The 24,488-nt window shown below is 34.7% G+C and overlaps 1 protein-coding gene and 1 pseudogene across 1 annotated transcript in view; one reads left to right on the top strand and one right to left on the bottom strand.

Moving 5' to 3' along the window:
• Positions 1-20,041, top strand: part of SLCO4C1 (solute carrier organic anion transporter family member 4C1) — a 77,063-nt gene extending 57,022 nt beyond the window's left edge. Inside the window, exons 5-13 of the mRNA XM_016193531.2 lie at positions 2,290-2,411; positions 4,785-4,903; positions 9,893-10,037; positions 10,449-10,644; positions 13,729-13,882; positions 14,975-15,165; positions 16,575-16,639; positions 18,040-18,177; positions 19,583-20,041. Coding sequence (XP_016049017.2) covers positions 2,290-2,411; positions 4,785-4,903; positions 9,893-10,037; positions 10,449-10,644; positions 13,729-13,882; positions 14,975-15,165; positions 16,575-16,639; positions 18,040-18,177; positions 19,583-19,743 — 1,291 coding nt within the window. The 3' untranslated portion in view covers positions 19,744-20,041. The remainder of the gene's footprint in view (positions 1-2,289; positions 2,412-4,784; positions 4,904-9,892; positions 10,038-10,448; positions 10,645-13,728; positions 13,883-14,974; positions 15,166-16,574; positions 16,640-18,039; positions 18,178-19,582) is intronic.
• LOC132541526 (small nucleolar RNA U3) lies at positions 7,586-7,659 on the bottom strand (annotated as a pseudogene).
• Positions 20,042-24,488: the final 4,447 nt, after the last annotated feature.

Genomic DNA, 24,488 nt, shown 5'->3' with positions numbered 1-24,488 from the left:
TTCTTCAGTATCTCTGACAAAGTTTTTAGAGGTCAGAGTTGTGAAATTTTAACAGCTGTAGCAACAGAGATGCTGTTTATTTTCCCAGACTATGTACACCATATACATCTTTAAGATATATTTCTTATTTTTATTTACTATTGCGTGGAGACAGAAAGACAATGAGAGGGAAGGAGGTTAGAGAAGGAGAGAGAGAGAAATACCTATAGCATTGTTTCACTGACTGTGAAGCTCCCTCATTGCAGGTGGGGACTTGAAGGCTTGAACCTGGGTCCTTGAGCATTGTGACATGTGTGCTTAACTAACCAGCTGTGCTACCACTCAGCCCCTACAACATATGTTTTGTTACCTTATTTTGCATAGTATTTAGTTCAATTCTTTCAATAATGCCATGAAGTGGTTGTGTCATATGTGGTCAAGGGATGAATATCTCAGAGTAAATCTTTTAAAATAAAAAATTTCCCTCGTGTCCTGCCTGAATAGATAAATCAGTGATCTTTGGTGAAATTATATCTTTTCATCTTAACCCTGCTAATTGTAACAGTCAGCATGATTATGAGCAATGAGTAAGAAAATAAAGTCATGGGTATGTGATTTATTCTTTGAGCTATCTATCCTAAGTTGATCTTTTATATTATGCAGAAGAAACATTTGAAACAGAGGGTTGGGATTTGAGTTTCAGTGGAGAATTACATGAATTTTAAGAGTGGTACATTTTGGGAGTCAGGCAGTAGCACAGTGAGTTAAGCACAGGTGGTGCAAAGTGCAAGCACCAGTCTAGGTCTAAGGATCAATAACAACATCAATAACGACATCAATAACAACAACAATAAAAAGCAACAAAGGGCAACAAAAGGGAATAAATAAATATATATATTTTTCCCTTTTATTGCCCTTATTGTTTTATTGTTGTAGTTATTGTTGTTGTTGATGACGTCGTTGTTGGATAGGACAGAGAGAAATGGAGAGGGGAGGGGAAGACAGAGGGGGACAGAAAGATAGACACCTGCAGACCTGCTTCACTGCCTATGAAGTGACTCCCTTGCTGGTGAGGAGCCAGGGGGGCTCGAACTGGGATCCTTAATCTGGTCCTTGTGCTTTGCGTCACGTGCGCTTAACCTGCTGTGCTCCCAAATAAATATTTTTCTAAAAAGAGTGGTACATTTTGGGGAAAAGTTTATTGATCTGAAAATACGAGAACTATGACTAAAAAGAAAAGAAAAAAAAACTAGTAATAAATCACTTGATGAAGAATTCTCTAACTGAAACACAGTACTTAGGCTTTTAACACAGATCAATGATTTGCTATGAAATATATTTACCTTAATATAGTAGGAAAGAAAACTGAAGTTAAAGAGTATTTAAACATTCTTTTTCTTCCCTCCCCTCCTTACTTCACTCTATTCTTGCTTCTTTTTTGATTAATTAACTAGCTAATTAATTAATTAACCAGAGCAGAGCATTGCTCAGCTCTGGATTATGGTAGTGCAGGGGGTTGAACTTGGGACTTTGGAGCCTCAGACATGAGAATCTCTTATTTTTTTAATTATTATTTACTATTTATTGCATAGAGACAGAAAGACAATGAGAGGGAAGGGGGTTAGATGGGGGGGACTTATATAGCATTGCCATATTTTACTTTACTTCTTTTATTTTACTAGAACACTTCTTTTTAAAATAAATTTATAAAATGGAAACATTGACAAGACCATAGGATAAGAGGGATACAATTCCCTACACCAGAGCTCTGTATCCCATCCCCTCTCCTGATAGCTTTCCTATTCTTTAACCCCCTGGGAGTGTGGACCCAGGGTCATTATGGGGTACAGAAGGTGGAAAGTCTGGCTTCTGTAATTGCTTCCCTGCTGACCATGGGCATTGACAGGTCGATCCATACTCCAGCCTATCTCTCTCTTTCCCTAGAACACTTCAAACTGGTTTATGTTGGGGCTGGATGGGATTGAACCTGGGGCTTCCAAAGCCTCAAGCATGAAAAGTCTTTTTGCATAACCCTTATACTATCTCCCCAAACCTATTCAAACATTTAAAGTATGCTTCCAAATACTTAACATACTTATGTTTACTAAGTAGTTTTAGGTTTCATATGAAGTTTACCATTTTGAAATGTTTTGTAAATTATCATTTAACTCTCATGCGGGGACTCCAACTTTGGATGCAATATCAGTATATCTCTATCCTTGAATTATAAAGCTTATGTATCATTTTAAGAACGGAGTTTTAATTGAAAATATAGAGTTGATTTACCCCCTCTTCTTTTCAATGACCTAGTGTTAGTATCACTGAAGAAGATCCAAGATGGCTGGGGGCATGGTGGATTGGATTTCTCTTGGTGTGGCTCTTTGCTTGGTCCTTGATAATACCGTTTTCTTGCTTTCCAAAACATCTACCAGGTAACCTTGCTTTATTTAAAACATTGGAGCTTTACTCTAATTTTAGACTAGGTGTTACTACTATATGATCAATAAGAACCTTACGAAATATGCTTTTTGTTTTATGGAATTTTAGTTGTCTGTCTATGCAAACCTTTGAATAGCTGTCTTTAAGGAAGTAGCAATGTCAGTATTCCTGACATTTTTTTTATTTACAATAATAGTCAGCAAAATAGTACCTGTAGTACCTACATTTGTTTCATTCGTGTTGTCTGCAAGCCTACTTTCTATATCTGCAAAAAGCATAATGCCTTTTAAACTATTATTTCCACTTAATCGCTACCTTTGAGTCAATCTTTGGTGTAGATAGCATAATGGATATGCAAAGAAACTCCCTCCCATGCCTGAGGCTCCCAATTCTGAGGCTCAATCCCTCTCGTCACCCTCCTACCATAAACCAGAGCTGATTAGTGCTCTGATTAAAAAAAAAAAAAAAATTAAAGGTCAATCTGTCTTAAATCATTGGTGCTAATTTTTTGGTTGATGAAAAGTGATGCTATACTATATTAAATTCCATTATATTTTAATTCGACATAGTGGATCAATAGAAGCGAATATTCATTCTGTCCTCTGTGAATTTTTGCTTCTGCATTGTTTTCCAGAACATTCAGAAGTATTTTCCTGTAGGCTAAAGATATTTAATATTTTACTTATATATACAACAAGATAGGTGATTAACTTTCAAAAATGACAAACAAAAAGTTGACAGTAGAAGTATATAGACTTATTGATTTATGTTCTTCTAATCTGGTTTATTTATTTATTTAAATTTGGCAACCAGGTTTATTGTTGGGCTCAGTGCATGCATAACAACTCCACTATTTCCTTCCCCCCTCCTTTCTTTCCTTCCTTCCTTCCTTCCTTCCTTCCTTCCTTCCTTCCTTCTTTCCTTCCTTCCTCCCTCCCTTCCTCCCTCACTTCCTTCCTTCTTTCCTTCCTCCTTCCCTCCCTCCCTCCCTCCCTTCCTTCCTTCCTTCCTTCCTTCCTTCCTTCCTTTTTTTTCTTTTCTTTTTATAGAAACAGAAATGGGGGAGGGGGATAGAGAGACACCTGTAGCATTGCTTCGGTGCTTGTGAAGCCTCCTCCCTGCAGGCAGGGACCAGGTTCTTGAACTTGGGACCTCATGCAAAGTAAGGTGTGTTCTCTACTGGGTGTAACAATGGTCATCTAATTTATAATTTTATGTATCAACTTTCCTTCCCTAAATTAATTCACAGTATCATTGTTAAAAAATCAGAGGGGCATAGTATAAGTACATGGAAATATGTGGTAAATAGTTCATCTGTGAAATGTGTTAAAAAGAAAAACCTCATATATTTCAATATTCAAAGGATGAAAATAGAATCATTTGAATGGAAGAAAAATGACTGAAATTTTTTACATGAAGAGACTATATATGATTATGGAGTAAAACTTTCATATCATAGGTGAAACATTTTTTAAATTTAATAATTGTTTGGATAGAGACAGAGAGAAACTGAGAGGTTAGGAGGAGACAAGAGTGGGACAGAGAAAAAGCAAAAGACTTTGTAGTGCTGCTTCACTGCTCATGAAGCTTTCCCACCCCTTGCTGGTGGGGCGGGTCAGGAGATTGAATCTGGGTCCTTGTTCACTATAACATGTACTCTTTAACTTGGTGCACCACCAAACAGCACCTCATCTTAGTGGCTTTCTACCTATCCTCCCTTTTTTTTTAGGTAAAGATGAAGGCAGTGAGAGAAAGAGTAAATAAAGAGGTAACAGATAACAGAACCATAGCTTCATTCAGTGCAGGGGTCCTGGCCTTGAACCTGAGTCAGGCATATGTCAAAACAACACACTGTTTAAGTGAGCTTTTTGCTAGCCCACAAAACTTTCTCATCTTTGTTTTTATACTACATGAAACTTTTTTAGTTAATGGTAATATATTAGCTCTCAGGACCAACAAATTACAAAAATAAGTACAATTTTTGTTGACAGGACAAAATATTATATACTGTGGACTTTATATACTTGTTTAAGTATATGGAAATAAAAAAGCATTTAAAAATAACGGGGCCAGGCAGTGACACTCTCAAGTTAAGTTCACACATTACTATACTTCAAGGATGTTGTTCGAGCCCTGGCTCCCCACCTGCAGGGAAAGATATTTCATGAGTGAAGATGTCGTCTACAGGTGCCTATTATTTCTCTCTCCCTTTCTCCCCCCCAACTACTCTCAGTTTCTCTGTGTCTTATCAAATAAAGGAGAAAGAAAAAAAAAGGCCATCGGTAGTGTGCTGAGCCCCCGGCAGCGAGAGAGAAAGAGAGAGAGAGAGAGAAACGAAATAATAATAAATCAACTATTTCTTTTAGGTACAGCAAAAATTCAAGATGAGAAAACTTCTCAGGCTCATCAGAATAAGAATTGTTCCTTACAACATATAGATAATAATTTTGGAAAAAGTTTTAAAGATTTTCCAGCTGCTCTAAAGGTAAAATAACACAGCATAACCATTCCCTCTCCACATAAATATGTAGATAATAATATGTGTGACCATATAAATATAAGTTCATGTTCATATATGCTTATAAATATGTACATATATACATTTTGATAATAAACTTTTGTTGGATTATTTATTGTAGTATAGTTCTTATAAATAACTCTTCAAATTTATTACTTTGTATGCCTTCAGTAACTGAAACCTTTCAGAATAGAATGTTAGTGTATGAACTTTATAGGCAATATTTGTAATATTCAGTGATTCCTAATTACCATGATAACTTGTTATTATATATCATATCCCTTATATAATAGGTTAATTATGTATGACTGAATTGTTCATGTAAATTTGGAATGGTAATGGCAAATCAATATTTTTTCCTTGTGAAAATGGTGGCAGCTAGTGGTTAGTTGGTTTGTTGAACTTAACCTAAAGTTTTGTGCAGAGTCATAGTAGGTCCATTTCTAGCCTTTTAAGAGTTCTCCAGACTGCTCTCCATAGGAGTTGGACCAAGTTACATTCCCACCAGCCTTGTAGGAGGGTTCCTGTGTCCCCACAACCTCTCCAGCATTTTTTGTTGCTCCCTTTTCTGATGCATGCCATTCTCAGAGGTAAAGTGGTATCTCATTTTTGTCCTTATTTGCATTTTTCTGACAACTCATGACTTGAAGAAGCTTTTTTTTCATGTCTGTTGTCTTTTTGAATCTCTTCTTTGGTGAATATTCTGTTCAATCCTCTCCCCACTTTTGGGTGGCATCACTTCTTGTTGTTGTTGCTGTTGCTAAGTTTGGTGAGCTCTTTGTATATTGTAGTTTTACTAGGCTTTTGTCTGATATATGGCACATAAAGATCTTATCCCATTCTGTAAGGAGTCTCTTTGTTTCGGTGGCGGTTTCTTTTGCTGTGCAGATGCTTCTCTGTTTGGTGTATTCCTATTGGTTTATTTTTATTTTGGTCTTCCTTGCAATTGGACTTATATCATTGAAGATGCCTATAAAATTTTGATGGAAAAGAGCTCTGCCAATATTTTCCTCTAGTTATTTGATAGTTTCTGGTCTATCCTTGGTCCGTTTGATGAAATGTAATGGTTCAGTTTTATTCTTCTGCACTTTTCTTTCTTTCTTTTTTAATTGCTTTATTGGGGAATTAATGCTTTGCAGTCAACAGTAAATACAATAGTTTGTACATGCATAACATTTCTCAGTTTCCCACATAAAAGTGCAACCCCCACCAGGTCCTCTGTCATCCTTTTCCAGGACCTGTACTCCCCATCCCCACCCTCACCCGAGTCCTTTACTTTGGCATAATACACCAGCTCCAGTTTAGGTTCTGCTTAGTGTTTTATCTTCTGATCTTGTTTTTCAACTTCTGCCTGTGAGTGAGATCATTTCATATTCATCCTTCTGTTCCTGACTTATTTCACTTAACATGATTTCTTTAAGATCTATCCAAGATGGGCTAAAAATGGTGAAATCACCATTTTTAATAGCTGAGTAGTATTCCATTGTGTATATAGACCACAACTTGCTACACATTTCAACCCAATTTTCTCATCAATTTATTGAAGTGATTCTCTCCATTGAATAGTTTGCCCCTACCTTGTTAAAAACTACATGACCATAGGTATGAAGGCTTATTTCTGGGCTCACAATTCTATTCCTCTGGCCAATATGTCTATTTTTGTTCAGTACCAGGCAGCTTTGATTACAAGGTCCTGTAATATAGTTTGAAATCTGGGAGTGTGATACCTCCAGTTATGTTTTTTTTTTTTTTCTCTCAAGATTGTTTTGGTGATTCTAGGTATTTTCTGGTTCTAGATAAACTTTTATGGCTTTTGTTTTATTTTCTTTCTTTCTTTTTTTGGATCTTTTTTTATTGGATAGAGACAGCCAGAAATCAAGAGTGAAGGGAGTGATAGAGAGAGAGAGAGAGAGAGAGAGAGAGAGATCTGCAGCGCTGCTTTACCACTCATGACGCATTCCCCCTGCAGGTGGGGGCCAGGAGCTTGAACCCGGATCCTTATGCATTGTAATATGTGCACTCAACTACGTGTGCCACCACCCAGTGCCTGTTGGGACACTGATGAAGACTGCATTAAAAGTGTATGGTGGGGGTCGGGCAGTGGTCCACCTGGTTAAGTGCACATAGTACTAAGCACAATGATTCAAGTTCATGCCCCTGGCTCCCCATCTGCTTGGGGAAGCTTCTCAAACTTTGAAAGCAGCGAAGCAAGTCTGCAGGTGTCTATCTTTCTCTCTCCCTATCTCTCACTCTCCTTTCAATTTATGTCTATCAGATAAAATGGAAAAAGTGGATTTGTAGTGCTGGCACTGAGCCCCAGTGATAACCCTAGAGGCAAAAAAAAAAAAAAAAAAGGAAAGAAAGAGAAATGGAACTTTATATATGGCTCTCTGGGTAGAATATTCATTTTGATAATGTTAATTCTTGCAATTCATGAACTTGGGATATCTCCCATTTGTTTGTATCTTCTTCTATTTTCTTGAATAATGACTCATAATTTTCAGTATACAAATCTTTCACTTCTTTTTTGTTAGGTTTATTCCTAGATATTTTACTGTTTTTGTTGTTATAGTGAATGGGACTGATTTCTGGATTTCTTCCTCTTCTGATTTAGTGTTTACATAAAAGAATGCCACTGACTCTTGTATGTTAATTTTGTAGCCTGACACCTTAGTGCATATCTAGTAACAAACTATAGAAATGATCCCTGAAAGTATAGTCTTCCTTAGTGCATATCTTATTCAGGCACTTTTTTTTCATTATTCTTGTTAATTTATTTGACTTTTATTTCTTTTTCTTTTTTCTTTTTTTTTTTTGCCTCCAGGATTATCGCTTGGGCTCAGTGCCTGCACTATGAATCCACTGCTCTTGGAGGCTATTTTCCCCACTTTTTTTTTTGCCTTTGTTGCATTTTTTTGTTGTTGATGTAGTTGTTATTATAGTTGTTATTGTAGTTGTTATTGTTGTCATCACTGTGTTGTTGTTGGATAGGACAGGGAGAAATCTAGAGAGGAGGGGGAAGACAGAGAGGAGGAAAGACACCTGAAAACCTGCTTTATGGCTTGTGAAGCAACCCTCCCTGTAGGTAGGGAGCTGGGGACTCAAACCCGGATCCTTAATTCCGCCCTTGGGTTTTGCGCCATACGCGCTTAACCCATTGCACCACTGCCCAGCCCCCGACTTTACCTTTTAAGTTTCCTACCTTGGGGGGGTCGGCAGTAGCTCAGCGGGTTAAGCGCAGGTGGCAAAGCGTTAAGGACCAGCTTAAGGATCCGGGTTCGAGCCCTGATTCCCCACCTACAGGGGAGTCGCTTCACAGGCGGTGAAGCAGGTCTGCAGGTGTCTATCTTTCTCTCCTCCTCTCTGTCTTCCCCTCCTCTCTCCATTTCTCTCTGTCCTATCCAACAATGACGACATCATCAACAGTAATAACTACAGCAACAATTTAAAAAAAAAAAGGGCAACAAAAGGGAAAATAAATAAATATAAAATTTTTTTCTGTCTTGCCATTTAAGATAGTGTGTGTGTGTTGGTGGCAGGAGTGTATGTTACTTGACTTTATGAAACTTATTTGTATTTAATATTCTAGAACTATAATTTGGCTTTCAAATTTAAGCCTAGTAGTAATATAGACAGCTATGTAAAAGTTCTTAACTCTGGACTGGGGAGATATGGTTATGTGAAAAGACTTTCATACCTACCTAAGTCACCAAATGTATCGGTTTCAGTCCTCAAAGTAAGGCAATGCTCTCTGGTAAAAATAAATAAGTAAACTGCTTAACTCTATACCAATCTAAAGTCCACAACTACTTAATCTTTTAAATATAAACCAGTACTGCAAGGTTGATAGTCTTCACACTTATTTTAATTTGTGTTCATAGTCAAGCTGTTCATTTACTGATGTAACAATTCAGTGCAATAAAAATGTCCAGTTAAGATAGATTTATTATAGAGATTTACTGAAAATTTTGGGAAAGACCCTCTTTCCAAGTGAGTTTTTAACTACTTCTCTGGCACCTTGCAAAAATAATAAAAGTACTGTCACCTAATTTATCAACTATAGAGATGGTTCTACATATAAGTTTTTTTCGATAGTATACATAAATAATATGCTAATAAGTCATTTACACTATTTTTAATGCAACGTCAGGAAATGAGCCAAGGGATTCTTATATCCATGATCATATTAAACTGCCTCCTTGGGGAATTTTTATTCCTTTTTTTCTCCCCTTCAGGGTTATTGCTGGGGCTAGGTGTCCACACTATGAATCCATTCATCCTGACAGCCATTTTCTTCTCCTTCCCCTTCCCATTCCCATTTTTCTCCTCCTCCTCCTTCTCCTTTTCTCCTCCTCCTTTCCTGCTACTCTCCACCTCCTCTTTCTTCTTCTTTCTCTTCATCTCCTTCTCTTTATTGTTCTTAATTTCGACAGGACAGAGAGAAATTGAAAGGGGAAGGGGTGATAGAGAGTGAAAGAGACAGAGATACCTGTAATACTTGCTTCAGTGCTTATGAAGCGTATCTTTACTCTGCAGGTGGGGAGCAGGGATTTGAACCCTGATCTGTGTCCATGGTAATAATGTGTGTTTACCCAGGTGCACTACCATCTGTCCCCCAACCCTATTTTTATTTTATATAGCTTTTTAGAGAGAAGTAGATGAGGAGAAACACCAAAGTATCACTCCACTATCCATGGAGTTCCATTGATAATGCCCATGGTACACACATTTTGTGTCAGAGCTCAGGCCCAAAGCCTCACACGTAGTAGTAAGACATACTTTACCCACTGAATTACCTCCCTGTCATTTACTTTTCACTGTAGGAAATGTTGAAATGTTATATATAGTTATGTTTGTATTTATTAAAAACTTGTTATTTTACGATGCTACCATTTTAATGTTTGATTTTGCAGTTTAATCACATTTGTTTTTGAAATGTATTTTTTTCTTTTCTAGAATTTGCTGCGGAATACAGTTTTTATGTGCTTGGTTGTAGCAACTTCTTCAGAAGCCTTAGTTACGACTGGGTTTGCTACATTTTTACCTAAATTTATAGAAAATCAATTTGGATTGACCTCTAGCTTTGCTGCTATCCTTGGAGGTAATGCATTTTCTTTGTTCTTTCTTAATCTAGTGAACTTATTTTTACTAGGGTAGCATATATCTTTTTAAAATAAAATTTGATTTACTTAACCTCTGATTTCTACAGAAGTATACATATTATTGAATAGACCTTCTTTTGAAATTTAAACTCTTTACAGATTTTAATGAGTTTTGACTTTTGACATTATACTACTACATGAATGAGAAATAGATGTAGATACTCTTAATATTCAAAATGTTAGTTTTATTAATATAGATATAGTTAAGTCACTGTGTTTCTAAATCACATGCATGTTCTCCTATGTTGAAACTATGTTGGTGCTTATTTTTGATGTATTTCAATTGCCAATATAAATTACTAAATATACTTGCAATTTTCCTTATTGTGTCCAAATTTTCTGCTTTCTAGGAGCTGTTTTAATTCCTGGGGCTGCTCTTGGTCAGATTTTAGGTGGTGTCCTTATTTCAAAATTTAAAATGACATGTAGAAACACAATGAAGTTTGCTTTGCTTACATCTGTATTTTCACTTGCATTGAGCTTTGTATTTATTTATGCCAACTGTGAAAACGAACCATTTGCCGGTGTTCATGAAACATACAATGGGTAAGTATACTTCAGTACTTTTTGATGTTTATCAGGATAGTAAAACCTATATGTATCCTCAAGTTTATGCTTTAATAAATACAATTGTGTGACATGGGCTTTAAAAAGTTTGAATTCTTTTTCATATATATGATTTATATCTTATATAAAGATTGGGTATTATTCAGAAAGTATTGACAGAGTAAGTGTTATTGTTTCTGTCATATGGTGATTAACATCCAAAGGAAAATTTCACAATATATATCTCTACTGACTTAGATTTCAGAAAACAGGTAACTTCCTCTAGTGAAATTCTAGCTGAAACTAGGCTAGGCAATCATTAATACCAATCCTAGGTGATAATAATAATTGTAACTACCTATAATTTTTAAATCTATCTATAATTTTTTTCCTTTTTTTTTTTTTTTGCTTCCAGTATTATTGCCAGGGCTCAGTGCCTGCACTCCAATTCCACTGCTCCTGGTGGCCATTCCCCCCATCCCCGATTTTTGGATAGGACAGAGAGAAATTGAGAGGGGAGGGGAAGATAGTGAGGGAGAAAGACAGACATATATCTGCATACCTGCTTCACTGCTTGTGAAGTGACCTCTCTGCAAGTGGGGAGCCAGGGGTTCAAATTGGGACCCTTGTACAACAGATCCTTACACCTTGTACTATGTGTGTTTAACCGGTGCGATGCAGCTGGCCCCGATCATTCTATATTCTATCCCCTTGTTTGCTTTGCTTGAAATCCTAAGCAATCCTAAATCCTTGAGATGAGGCAGGAAAGCACTGCACACAATGTATTTGATAGCCTGCAGTGTTGCCTGAATTGTTTTGTTACATATGTTTATAGTTGGTGAGGGAAGTGATATTCTTGTCAAGAGTATCATAGCTTCTTTAATGAAGTATTCAGATAGCCAATAACAATTATTATTTGTACCTGCTACTCATTTATCATTCCTTTACATCAATATGATGTTAACCATCCTAAAGTAATAGTTTACTTTCACTGCGTTTATTCTACATTTGTTGACTATTACATGTAGGAGATGTTTATGACAAAACTTTTGCTCTAAAGGAGTCTACAGTATAATAAGAGATATGTACAAAGGGCTATGGAATTTAAAAGGAGAGTATTTTAATTTCTTTTGATTAGACTCAAAGAGGTTTCATGGAATTATGACTGAGAAACATTTTTACCACAGAGTAGATTTAAATATTAATTTCTTATTGAAATCCAGCCTATTATTATTAATTATAGCTAAATGACAAGTTAAGATTTCCGTACGATTACTATAGCAACCTTAATAGATTTAATTCCTTAAGGTATTGTTTTGGAGAAGCAATGACATTCCAGATTTAGATCAGGTAGAGAAAATATATTATATATACTTACTATGGTATTTCATATTTTATGACTGTTACTAATACTGGTGACTAAGGCAGACCTAAAGACCCTGTAGATTGTGAAGACAGTAATAAGGACAATGGAAACTTTTTCTTATTTATTTAACATTTTTTTCCTTTATTGGGGGATTAATATTTTACAGTCGCCAGTAAATATAATAGCTTGTACTTGCATAACATTTCTAAGTTTTCCACATAACAATACAACCCCCACTAAGTCCTCTGCCATCCCTATCTAGGACCTGTACTTTCCCAAGAAACTTTTTAATAAATAACATTTCTAGAATTATCTTGAATACTCTTCTTTCATTTGCATTAGTATTACGCCAAGATTTAAACATTTAATTGTGAATCAAAACATCATGTGTCTTAAAAATTCCTCCAGACATAATCAGTGTTAATGATCTTGAGCTTTTGGGATGCATTGTTAAACAGGGTTTCATATCAGTTTATTAAAAGTTTAATTTATTAATGCATATCTATAAAAAATTCTTACTAATCTTCCTGTGCTTGCATGGTAAAAGGAAAAGATTCCTTACAGTACTCTGAGAAGCCCTACATTTTTACAACCCCTTTTTATTTTGTTTCCTTATTTTTGATCTTTGTTTATCGGATAGAGACAGCCAGAAATAGAAAGGGAAGGAAGCTATAGGGAGAGAGATAGATACCTGCAGCACTGCTTTATCACTTGCAAAACTTTCCCCCTGCAGGTGGGGACTGGAAACTGGAACCCCAGTCCTTGCGCATTTGACACGTGCACTCAACCTGGTGCTCCACCACCTCGCCCCTCACAACTTCTTTTTATCCCATTAACTGGGTATTTCTTGAGCTTCTTAGGCTTTCTTGAGCTCCTGAAGGCTTTGTCTAAATTTTGACTTGCAAGTATTCTTCCTCAGAGTTTCTACAATACTTTGTAATTGTCTCCATCCAAACTCATCATATTAATGTATAATTATCTGTGTCCATTTCTCTTCCTAAATGGAAAATTTTAAAGGTTGTGATGTTCTTTCTCAACTTTGATTCCTGATACTTAGTGTGGGTCCAGTACATGCTTAATCTTTATGAATTGAATAAATCAGTGGAGAGATCAAAGATGTGTTGTGTATTTTCCTTTTTACTATTAAAAATATTAATAATATCCATTAAGAAATAGTATGGGACAATATTGAGCTTGGGATCCAGGAGAGTTTTAACTGGCAAAGGAGGAAAAAGGACTAAATTTTTCTGAGCCTCATTTTTCGTATTGATAGAATGATTATGTTTGATACATTGATTTTATTCATATTTATGAGTTAACAAATTTACCTACACCACAGGGAAGTTTGTCAATGTCTGGAGATTTTTGGCCATTACATCCAAAGGAAGGATGCCACTGGCATCTGATACGTAGACGTCAGGGAGCCTCCCTTACCTCTTGAAGGTATAATCTGCAATCAAAATGAAAGTGTTTTTTTTTTTTTTTTCTGTTTTTCTCAGTGTCAACAGACATTTGATAACTGTCATCTCTACTGTTTCTTTCTTGCACAATACATTAAGCTCTGTGTGAAAAGGTAGACATTTCATGTGTTTAGTAATTCAGTGTGTTGAGTGAATAAATGACCAAGTGGCAAGGTAGAAAAATGCTTCCAAACTGTTCATTAAGTCACAACATGGAGAATTTATTCTTTTGTTTTCTTTTTAATTTCTTGTTGACAGGACAGGAGAACTGGGGAATTTGACTGCTCCTTGTAATGCTGATTGTAACTGTTTGCAATCAAATTATTATCCTGTTTGTGGAGGAAATGGAGTCCAATATTTTTCTCCCTGCTATGCAGGTTGTAAAAATTCCATTTTAGAAAATCAGTCAAAGGTAATGTGCCTGCTATTTTGCCTTAAAGGGGCAGGGTGTTCATTTATGGATGGCATTCCTTTCCCCTCTAGCAGCATCATACGCTGTCTGTTCGTTTTCTCTTTGACTCACCTCATCCTGTCAAATAAGATGAGTAAGCCCTAAAGATCTGTTGTACATTCTACCTATCATCGGCAGTAGTGTGTTCTCCATGTAAACTAGGTTAATATGGTAAATATCACATTAGACCTCCTTGCTTTGCTTTAATAAAAATAAATAAATAAAACAAAATGAACAAATAAACTCCTGACTACTCCTGCTAGTCTTCTCCCTTCTTATCTTATCTCACATGTAATTAATTACTGTTGAGAAAACATTTAAGAAGTTGCCTACATACACCTTTGGGACATCGTTCATATGTGAATAATGAAACACTATTTACATTTTAGTTCCCCCAACCCCCAACTGTAGTTTAAACCCATCAATGCCAGGAATTTCTTTCATTGCTCTGGGTTAACTTTTTTTTTTCTTTCATATGTGTGTCTATTAGATAGGCATTGTTATTTGTATGTAAAATAAACTTAAGGATCATGAGGTAACAACTAACTTTTTTATTATTACAAATATTTCACCTTAAGAGAAATACAGATTGTTTTTAATAACACAATTGAAAAAAGTTTAGAAATTTATGCTTAGGAGATTTATATAAAAAAAATAAATTTCTATTATACAAGCTTCTTCTTAGCTTTCTAGTCTCCTATCATGGAAAAGAGGAAAGCTAGCAGGAAGCCATTTGAAGAATTATAATCTATTGAATGCAGTTTAAAATGTGCAAGTCCAAGATCACATAATTATCATATTCTTGTCAAAATAAGTCAAGGGAATAACAGATGACAATAAAAAAATTTGCACACAAAAGGGATATAGGGATGATTCTACTTCACAATCAAAACCTTTTGTTTTCACTTTATGGCATGAGAGTTAATTACTCTTGCTCAACTTTATTTGCTGTGTATGAATTGAGACTGAAAATGTTTGTCCTATCTAGAAACCACCTACTTTAAATATGTTTTCTAGAAAAACATTGCTAGTATTGTTATATATTATTTTCAGGTATATTACAACTGCTCATGTATTGAAAGGAAAACAGAATTAACACCTACTGAAGCAGGTTTTAATTTTGAAGCCAAGGCTGGAAAATGTGGAACTCAATGTCAATATATGCCTGTCTTCCTTGGTGTTTTCTTTTTTACAATTATTTTTACCTTTATGTCTGGCACTCCTATAACTGTGTCCATCTTAAGGTATGTATTTTTAAATTTTTCATTAGTGCTTTAGTAGTGATTCATTAAGATTTCAGGGGTATAGATCCCACCGCACCCACCACCAAAGCCTGCACCCTAATTCTCACAATAATGACCTTTATAGTTCTCATAAAGTCTTGGAAATGGTTTGCCAGCTGTTATTGCTGCTGCTGTTGCTAATGATGATGATGTTAATGCTTCTTCTCCTCTTTCTTTCTCCTCCTTTTCCAGCTCCTCCTCCTTCTTCTACTCCTCCTTTATTTATTTATTTGGCTAGTACATGGATTTCAGTTCTCTTTATCTCACATATGAGCAAAACCATTTGATAGTTGTCTTGCACGAACATATACATTCCATTTCATAATTTTCCATCCCTAAAAGAAAATGGGCTTAATAGATCTTTGTGGTTTCCATCAATCATTTATTATAATACCAATTTAATCCTTAAAAGATCTTTAGTTCTTTGGCATTGAGAAGCTGCCTCATTGGACCCTCTGATTGGGCTTCATCAGCTTTTTCATCTTTCTGAACGTTTTTTTTTCCCCTCGTTAATTCTTTTTTTTTTTTTAATATTTATTTATTCCCGTTTGTTGCCCTTGTTTTATTGTTGTAGTTACTCTTGTTGTCCTCGTTGTTGGATAGGACAGAGAGAAATGGAGAGAGGAGGGGAAGACAGAGAGGGGGAGAGAAAGACAGACACCGGCAGACCTGCTTCACTGCCTGTGAAGCGACTTCCTTGCAGGTGGGGTACCAGGTGGCTCCAACTGGAAACCTAATGCGGGTCCTTGTGCTTTGCGCCATGTGCGCTTAACCCACTGTGCTACCGCCCGACTCCCATTAATTCTTGTTCTTTAGTATTTAATCACTATCTTCATCTGCTTTTTTGAAAAATGGAAATTTTAGGAATTCAATCTAAAACATTCACTGTTACTGTGTTGCTATGTATTAATATCAATAATTATCTGTCAATAACTGTTCTTTATGTTACAATTTATAATTTATTTGACACTTTGGGTATTATTTGCAATAGTTTGGACAAATCTTACTTTTATGACTTGAGAAATATTGAACCTAGTATAAACTTTTTAAAAGAATATATTTCATCTGTATAACATTTAGTTTAATATAGAAATATTAAACTGATAAAAACGAATTTCTCCAGAAGGGGATAGATAGCTTAATGGTTATGCAAAGAAACTTTTATGCCTGAGTCTCCAAAGTCCCAGGGGTTTCAATCCCCTGCACCACCATAAACAAACAAACAAACAAAAAAGTTGAGAAGTGCTCTGGTATATATATATATATATATATATATATATATATATATATATATATATAATATAATTTTTTTCTCAGAATTAATATACTATACAAGCACTTTTGGTCTCATGTTTTTTTTTTACTTCCAGGTGTGTTAATCAAAGGCAACGATCACTAGCCTTAGGAATGCAATTTATGTTACTTCGAGTATTAGGTATGCTATTTTTCTATTCTTGTTTCCCTTCCACTGATCTCATTTGTGAGCATAATATTTTATTAATTTGTTGGTAAGTGCTGTTTATTTATGGCATATCCAAAGAAATTAGTTTAAATGTAGTAGAAAACTATGTAGTTGTAATTAATTGTTAATTAATTAACATAATTGTTCTCATATTTGAGATGCAACTTTATACATCACTAAGGAGATAACTACTTTTCAGCTACCTGGTTAAGTTATTTCCAATTCAATTAAAAATAATTTTATAGGATGAATAATATTTAGTGGAAATACACAGTATTATTGACACATTTTAAGAGCATAATAAAATATTAATCTTTTCATTTTATATAAAATTTGTATTGTTAACTTGTGATAAAATCTTATTTAAACTGCTGCAATCCTTTTCTCCCTTCTCTCATCTCTGCTTGGGACAGCAATATGTTATGTTATCAATGACAAAATGTGAGTAAATAGTTTAAACAAGGACCATAGATAGTACACTCAGTATGTGTCCTTACCATGTGCAAAGACTTTGTTTCAAACGCCAACATCACACAGTAACACTAACACTCTGAGGGTTGGTCCAAGGATGGTTGAGTAGTGTTTATAGTGTCTCTCTTCTGCCTGTCCCTCTGTCTGTCTCTCTGTCAGTCTGTCATCTAGCTAATCTACCTGACTACTTATCATATACATCTATCTGTATCTGAAAAAAATGTTGACCTGGTAGTGGTAGAATCATGCATGTATGAGACATAACAATTGCAAGCTCTTTCTTTACTGCTTTGGAGGGCTAAAAAAATCAACTCAGGCATGGTGAAATCATGCACATGTGAAGCTCTGGCAGCAAAAAAAAAAAAAAAGAGTATCATAGTATATTATTTTAATTTAAATGTTACTTAATCTGTTAGATTTTTATTTAAATATTTAACTAGTAATAAAATGTAGTCATATAATGAAATTATATATATAGACATGATTTCTAAATATAAAATATAATTTTTAAAAAATAGCTCCAGTGGCACAATTGGTTAGTGCACAGCACTGATAAGAGCTATAATTTCAAGGGTATTGAATTAACTAGAAAAATGGTGAACTAATATGGAGCTGTTTCAGAAGTCTTGATGCATTTTTGCATAGAAAAAATGGATCATGAATTTTTCAACAGTCCAATATTTACTTAACTAAATGTTAAACCAACATGTGCCAGAGATTTTTATTAAAAGTTCTGAATAATTAGAAATACTTAGTATTTTTACATAGTTATTTTAGGATTTTGTTTCCTTATACCCCTAACTGATTTGCATATACAGATTGATACCTATGATACAAAATATATGTGCATAAGGATTTGCAACTATCATTTTTACTCATGTGTGTTTCATTTGTAATTCTAGGCACAATACCTGGACCGATTATATTTGGTGTCATGATAGACAGCTCATGTGTTCTCTGGGATGTGAATGAATGTGGAGTTAAAGGAGCATGCTGGGTATATGATAACATCAAGATGGCTCACATGCTAGTGGCCATAAGTAAGTGATGATTTCTTGGCATTTTTGAATAAACTAGTGTTGTCTAGAGAAAAAAAAAAAAAGCAGAAACCTTACTGTCTAGGTATCTGGGCTTTGGGAAACACATAGAACCAAGTTAGGGAAGCATTCTTTGGCTCTAAAGCATATTGTAGCAAACTTTTTATTTTTTTTAATATTTATTCCCTTTTGTTGCCCTTGTTTTATTGTTGTAGTTATTATTGTTGTTATTGCTATCATAGTTGTTGGATAGGACAGAGAGAAATGGAGAGAGGAGGGGAAGACAGAGAGGGGGGAAGAGAAAGATAAACATCTGCAGACCTGCTTCACTGCTTGTGAAGTGACTCCCCTGCAAGTAGGGAGAAACTTTTTCATAGGTTAGTAATTCATGATGTTTAATCCTTTTGCATTGTAATTAATCCTAGTCTTGGTTATACAACAAATGATAATTAAGGTTACTAAAGTAAGCATGACATTTAGTTTAGTGTGAGATAAAAGTAAAAAATGTGAAAAACCTTATAAACTAGAATATTTAAAACAAATATGGATAGAAACATATGTATATTTAATTGCAAGATGTGTTACATTCACTGCGATTAACTTGGCACATTTTTTAAGATAACTTTTACTTCTACATTTATTTAAATACATAGTATGTTGTCAGGATTGTAAGGGCAAGAGTGATTATTCACTGAAGAAGTAAATTCAAAATAACAGTGGAGTAAATATTGACCAGAGCAGATGAGATTACTAAAATCATCATTTACCCCTATATTAAAAACATTTTAATCCAATGTGCTTTTATGAAAAATATGTTTACTATTATATTTAAACTTTTTAGCTAAAAGGTATAGGTGATAAATTGTTCCTTTTCTTGGCTCTCCTGAATACACACATGCATACAATCTAAGTGTTCTACAACATTTGACAGAAGCAACTGTGTAATTAATCTCCATATAAATCTAGTAATGATGAATGCAGTGAGCATTCCTACTTTTCAAATATACATTTTTGAATAAAATATTACTGTATAGCACATGTTACATACTGTACTGCAAAGTCAAAGCTATGATGCCATTTCAATTAGCATTGCCAGTGCTTCTACTATGATCAATTTCAACTTTTGGTCATATAGCTGAGGTCAAGATTAGAATCCTTTGAAACCCACCAACCTTGTTTAGTCACAAATTGCCATATTTTACACTTTTAGTTGATACCTAAACATAAATTTACTCGAGGACTGAATATCATGTATTCACCTTTTCCCCTAAAGTTAAAAAATAAATAAATAAGTAAAGGCTGACAGTATATTCTCTTTAAAAGTGGTGAATTTCTCTTTATGATGAATGTTTCAGTGAAAGTAAAGTTTTGTAGTTGAGGTTTGACTCATTTTTATTTTTATACATAGGTGTTGTTTGTAAAATTATCACCATTTCCTTCATTGGACTTGCAATCTTCTTGTACAAACCACCACCATCAGGCCCAGAAGTCTCATTTCAACATCAGGATACTGTTGTGACGACTGTTTCACTAGACTGTGATCTCAACAAGTCAGAAAACATAGGGTAAAATAGCAAACACAGAGACTATATTACAGTTGGAAATTGGCCTCCAGTTGTAAAGTTAAATAGTGCCATAATAGCATTATCTACCCAAAATGTTTGGTATATGCATCATATTTTTAGAATTGATATTTATAATTAATTGTATTTTCTGTATATATGAATGAATTCTTATTTTAAGGTAAAAAAATAGAGCTGTGCCTTCAGAGTCAACCAAAAGACCTAAATCACTGTGTGTACTCCTCGTCTCATTCACATATGAAAACTCCAACTAATAAAGTAAACTGGGAGGGGGAAAAAAAAAACCTAGCTGACTTGCTAAAAGTTCATTTCAAGAAACAGATGTTTCTATTTTTCTTCAACTTAATTATCACTGCAAATAATGATATTCACTTTAAAAATGTATGGTATAAAAATTTAAAATAACCAACTGGAAATGATCTTATTCAACAACTATTATTGAAGTTAAAATCAGCTGAATAATGGTTATTATTTATTTTTTAATTTACATATATGTTTGCCCTTTATCATTACAAAGTTATTAAACTATCAGAATATAGTTTAACTGTACTTATATTTCTAATACGGAAATAACGGAATTATAGAAATGCTTTTTTACTTTAGATTCTAGGTAGTAATTTGTTGATATTGCTGATTTTTAGCAATTACCTTTTATGTTTCTGTGATAGTATTATTTAATTATAGTGCCTTCCAAAGGAAAATTCCAGTTTCAATAAAGTGCCAATTAGACTTGAAAATGTTCCCTAATGAACTACCAATATTTACACACTCAGTTATTTAACTTTTTTCATTAAAAAATTGGATAATCTAAAACATTATTTAAAGCAACGAAAATATCATTTTACTTATAGGAGGCATGTGTTATTGTTGTTTGATTACGACATTAAATTCCACCCTTCAACTGATTTGTTTATTTGAAGGTAAACTATTGCACATAACTGATAACATCGCAGTAGTTTTTTTTTTTTTTTTATTCATTTAGCTTTAACCCATTTGTCTATTCAGACTACGCAGGAAATAGATCACTGAATATCAATAAATAGTGATTTTTCCCCTGTATAAGATTGCTCATTTAATAAGTTTCATTGTCATTTTCCTCTGGGCTAGCTTTTTGTAAAAGGCATTATATATATGGGACCAGAATAGCAAAACAAGTGTAAAGAATTTGTGGGCTACCCGAGCTAGAAGTGCTATAAATTCAGCCTTTAAAGAGTTTATATTTGATGGTAGTTTGTTGCAATAATAATGCTAGAACCTAGTCGCTTCTACGAGTTAGAGTGCAAGAAGGAATGAGTTAAGAGAGGAATCAGTTAAGAGAGGAATGAGTTAAGAGTTAGACAAATAAGATCATTTGAATAGTAGAGAACCAAAGGAGCAATGTCTGGAATTAGACTGACCTAGTTAAATGGGAACATAAATACATAACAGGTTTCAGTTAGAAGGGAAGAAAACAGCAATTTTTTTAGGAAATGGATTCAAAGCAACAACAACAACAACAGTGACGATAACAAACGTATGATACTTCAACTCAATTTAGGAGCAATATTCCTCCTACCCAGTCATGAATTTTAAATGCTGTTTGCTGCTATAGCCCAGGGATAAAGGAAAACTTATGTTATTTCTGTTTGATATGTAGAAGTAAGAAGTGGAATAGAAAAAAAATGTCTAGCTGTAAAATATTGGAAGAGTCTGTGGACTCACTTATGTAAAACAACAGCATGCTAGGAAACTGTATCTTAAAAAATGTCAGTTAATTTAGAGAGAAGAAAATATTCCCCCATGAATAGGAATAATTTGATGAACAGGTCACTCACTAAATAGTTGGTGTGCATGATGAGTTTTAGTTATCAAGGATTAAAAAAATTCAGTCAATTCAGGAAGATGATGCATTTTCACAAAGTTTTAATGCAAATGGCTAAAGTGAATAATTTTGTTACTTGAAGGAAATCAGACTCTTATTTTTTTAATATTTTTTATTTTATTTATTTATTCCCTTTTGTTGCCCTTGCTGTTTTATTGTTGTAGTTATTATTGTTGTTGTCGTTGTTGGATAGGACAGAGAGAAATGGAGAGAGGAGGGGAAGACAGAGGAGAGAAAGATAGACACCTGCAGACCAGCTTCACCACCTGTGAAGGGACTCCCCTGTAGGTGGGGAGCCAGGGTTCGAACCGGGATCCTTATGCCGGTCCTTGTGCTTTGCGCCACCGGCACTTAACCCGCTGCGCTACAGCCCGACTCCCTCAGACTCTTATTTTTATGTTTACAAAAGGTACTACCTCCTTTTATGGCAGGGCAGTATTGACACTACAGTAATTTATAAACTGTAATTTTTGATTCACCTATATTTTATGGGTTGCTATTTTTAGAATAAGCTTTTAAAATAATGTATTTTTCAAAATTTAGATTATTTTTAAGTATGCTTAAACTTATCAGCTGACCTATGATGGTTTTTGTACATAGATATATGTCTTAAAAATTGTAACATATAATTTTTCTAAATTGCCATAAATATTAAGGTGAAACACTTACAATAAGTGGGAATAACTGTATCTACTTTCTATCTGTATAAAGTAAAATATAAATAAAATGTTAGGTTTTTATTTCAGTTTTTTTGTTGTAAACAGCTATGAAAAATGTATGTACATATCTTATTAAATCAGAGTATACTAGTTTTTTAAAGTGTTTAAACTTATTGAATGGCACAAATTTTGAAGTAAAATTTTCTGTTTATTAATAAATGTTTATGATTGGGAAAGGAAAAATAAGTGTTTTTTTAATTTGTTGATTAGTGATATTTAATGACTTATCTGATGTATTTATTTCAGTATAAACCATACTCGTATGTAGTATATTCTTCACACAATAGTTCCTATGTATGAGAAATTATATACCTATCCTTCTCTCTCCCTCTCTATCTTCTCTCTCTCAATTTCTCTCTGTCCAATCTAAATACATACATACACACACACACACACACACACGCATAAATAAATATGGCCACAGGAGCAGTGGATTCCTAGTGCAGGTACCTAGTCCCAGTGATAACCCTGGAGGCAAAAAAAAAAAAAAAAGAAAACTTTCTTTTTAATTTTTTTTTCTTAGTTAGAGATTATGTTTCTTTATTTTCTTAGAGAGCAGAGGGGATGGGGGAGGGGAGGGGAAGGGAGAAGGAAGTCAGGGAGAGGGAGGACCAGAACTCTGCTCAGCTCTGGCTTTTGGTGGGCCTGAGGAATGAACCTGGGACCTCAGAGCCTCAGGCACAAGAGTCTTTTTGCATAGCCATTATGTTGTGTTCCCAGCCACGATTGAAAACTTTTGAGAACTGATTAAAATTTTTAAATGACACATCCAAGAAGGTCATTGAACTCTAAGAACAAATACAAGAGATTTATAACTAGATATGCTATTTTTAAAGCATTGAAAAACAAAAGATGGGGTTCAGGAGACAGCCCACCCAGATGCACATTTTACCACACATGAGGACCTTAGTTTGAGTTCCAGCATAATATGGAAGCGTGCACAGCACAAAGAGATCTCTATGTAAGTTCATCCTTCTGGTATGGGATAAGTAAGGCTAGCCAGAGTGCGAGAGAGTTGGAAAGCAATGAAGAGAAATTGTTTTAAAATGGATAGGGATTAGGGTCATGTGTTCGGCTCCTCCTTAGTATGAAATTTATCTAGTTTTCTTTTGATTACCTGTCCTTCGTTATAAAGATTTAAAATTGTTTAAAATCTGTCTAAAATGTTTTCCCAAGACTCTTCATTCAGAAACAACAATAGAGAGAACATCGTTTGACAGATAAATGCCCACCCTACCCCAATTAAGGAGTCCCAAAACACTACAGAACATTACATGAAAAAACCCACGTATAATTAGGTTAAATTTATGGTATCATGTGGTTATATGATATATTCTGATAAGGAAATGGGGCTGATACACTACGTGAAAATAGTAACGATACTGTTAGACAAAACAAAGACATCCAGGTGCACGCTATTTGTTGTTTTTGAGAATGTGGAATGTCTTTCAAAGAATGTGGAAACAAATTTCATTTGTCATTGATATTTGACCTCTTATGACACGTTTCTTTGCCAGTTGCTCATCCAAATTATGAAAATCATCTAAAAAAGTAAGTAATTAAGGGGGGGGGGGCAGGAGGTGACGCACCCGGTTAAGTGTACAGAGTACTAAGCGCAAGGACCCTCAGCATTCAGAATTTGACAGAGGCAGCGTGAACCCAGAGCAGTAAGTGTAGCACCGGCAAACTCCCTCCCTGGTACTTGTCAAATTATGCCCGTTTTTACCATATGTGAATGCTGTTTTAGGACTTATATGATACAATTTGGCAGAGTACTCCCAGGGGACCTGGGAGTGCTAATTTTTTTTTTTTTTTTTGTATAAGTTAATTGCTTCTTTCCTTTACACAATTATGCATTTTGAAAAGCTTCATGGGAACGTTATATCTTCCAATGTGGGACAAACTGCGTTATAAATTTTATATTTATGTATTTTAATATGTGTTTATTTATTCCCTTTTGTTTTCCTTGTTTTATTGTTGTTATTGATGTCGTTGTTATTGGATAGGACAGAGAGAAATGGAAAGAGAAGGGGGAGACAGAGAGGGAGAGAGAAAGATAGACACCTGCAGACCTGCTTCACTCCTTGTGAAGCCACTCCCCTGCAGGTGGGGAGCCAGGGGTTGGAACCAGGATCCTTATGTGGGTCTTTG

Source organism: Erinaceus europaeus, chromosome 11 (assembly GCF_950295315.1).
Source record: "Erinaceus europaeus chromosome 11, mEriEur2.1, whole genome shotgun sequence".
NCBI lineage: Eukaryota > Metazoa > Chordata > Mammalia > Eulipotyphla > Erinaceidae > Erinaceus > Erinaceus europaeus.
This window is presented reverse-complemented; position numbering and strand designations above follow the sequence as displayed.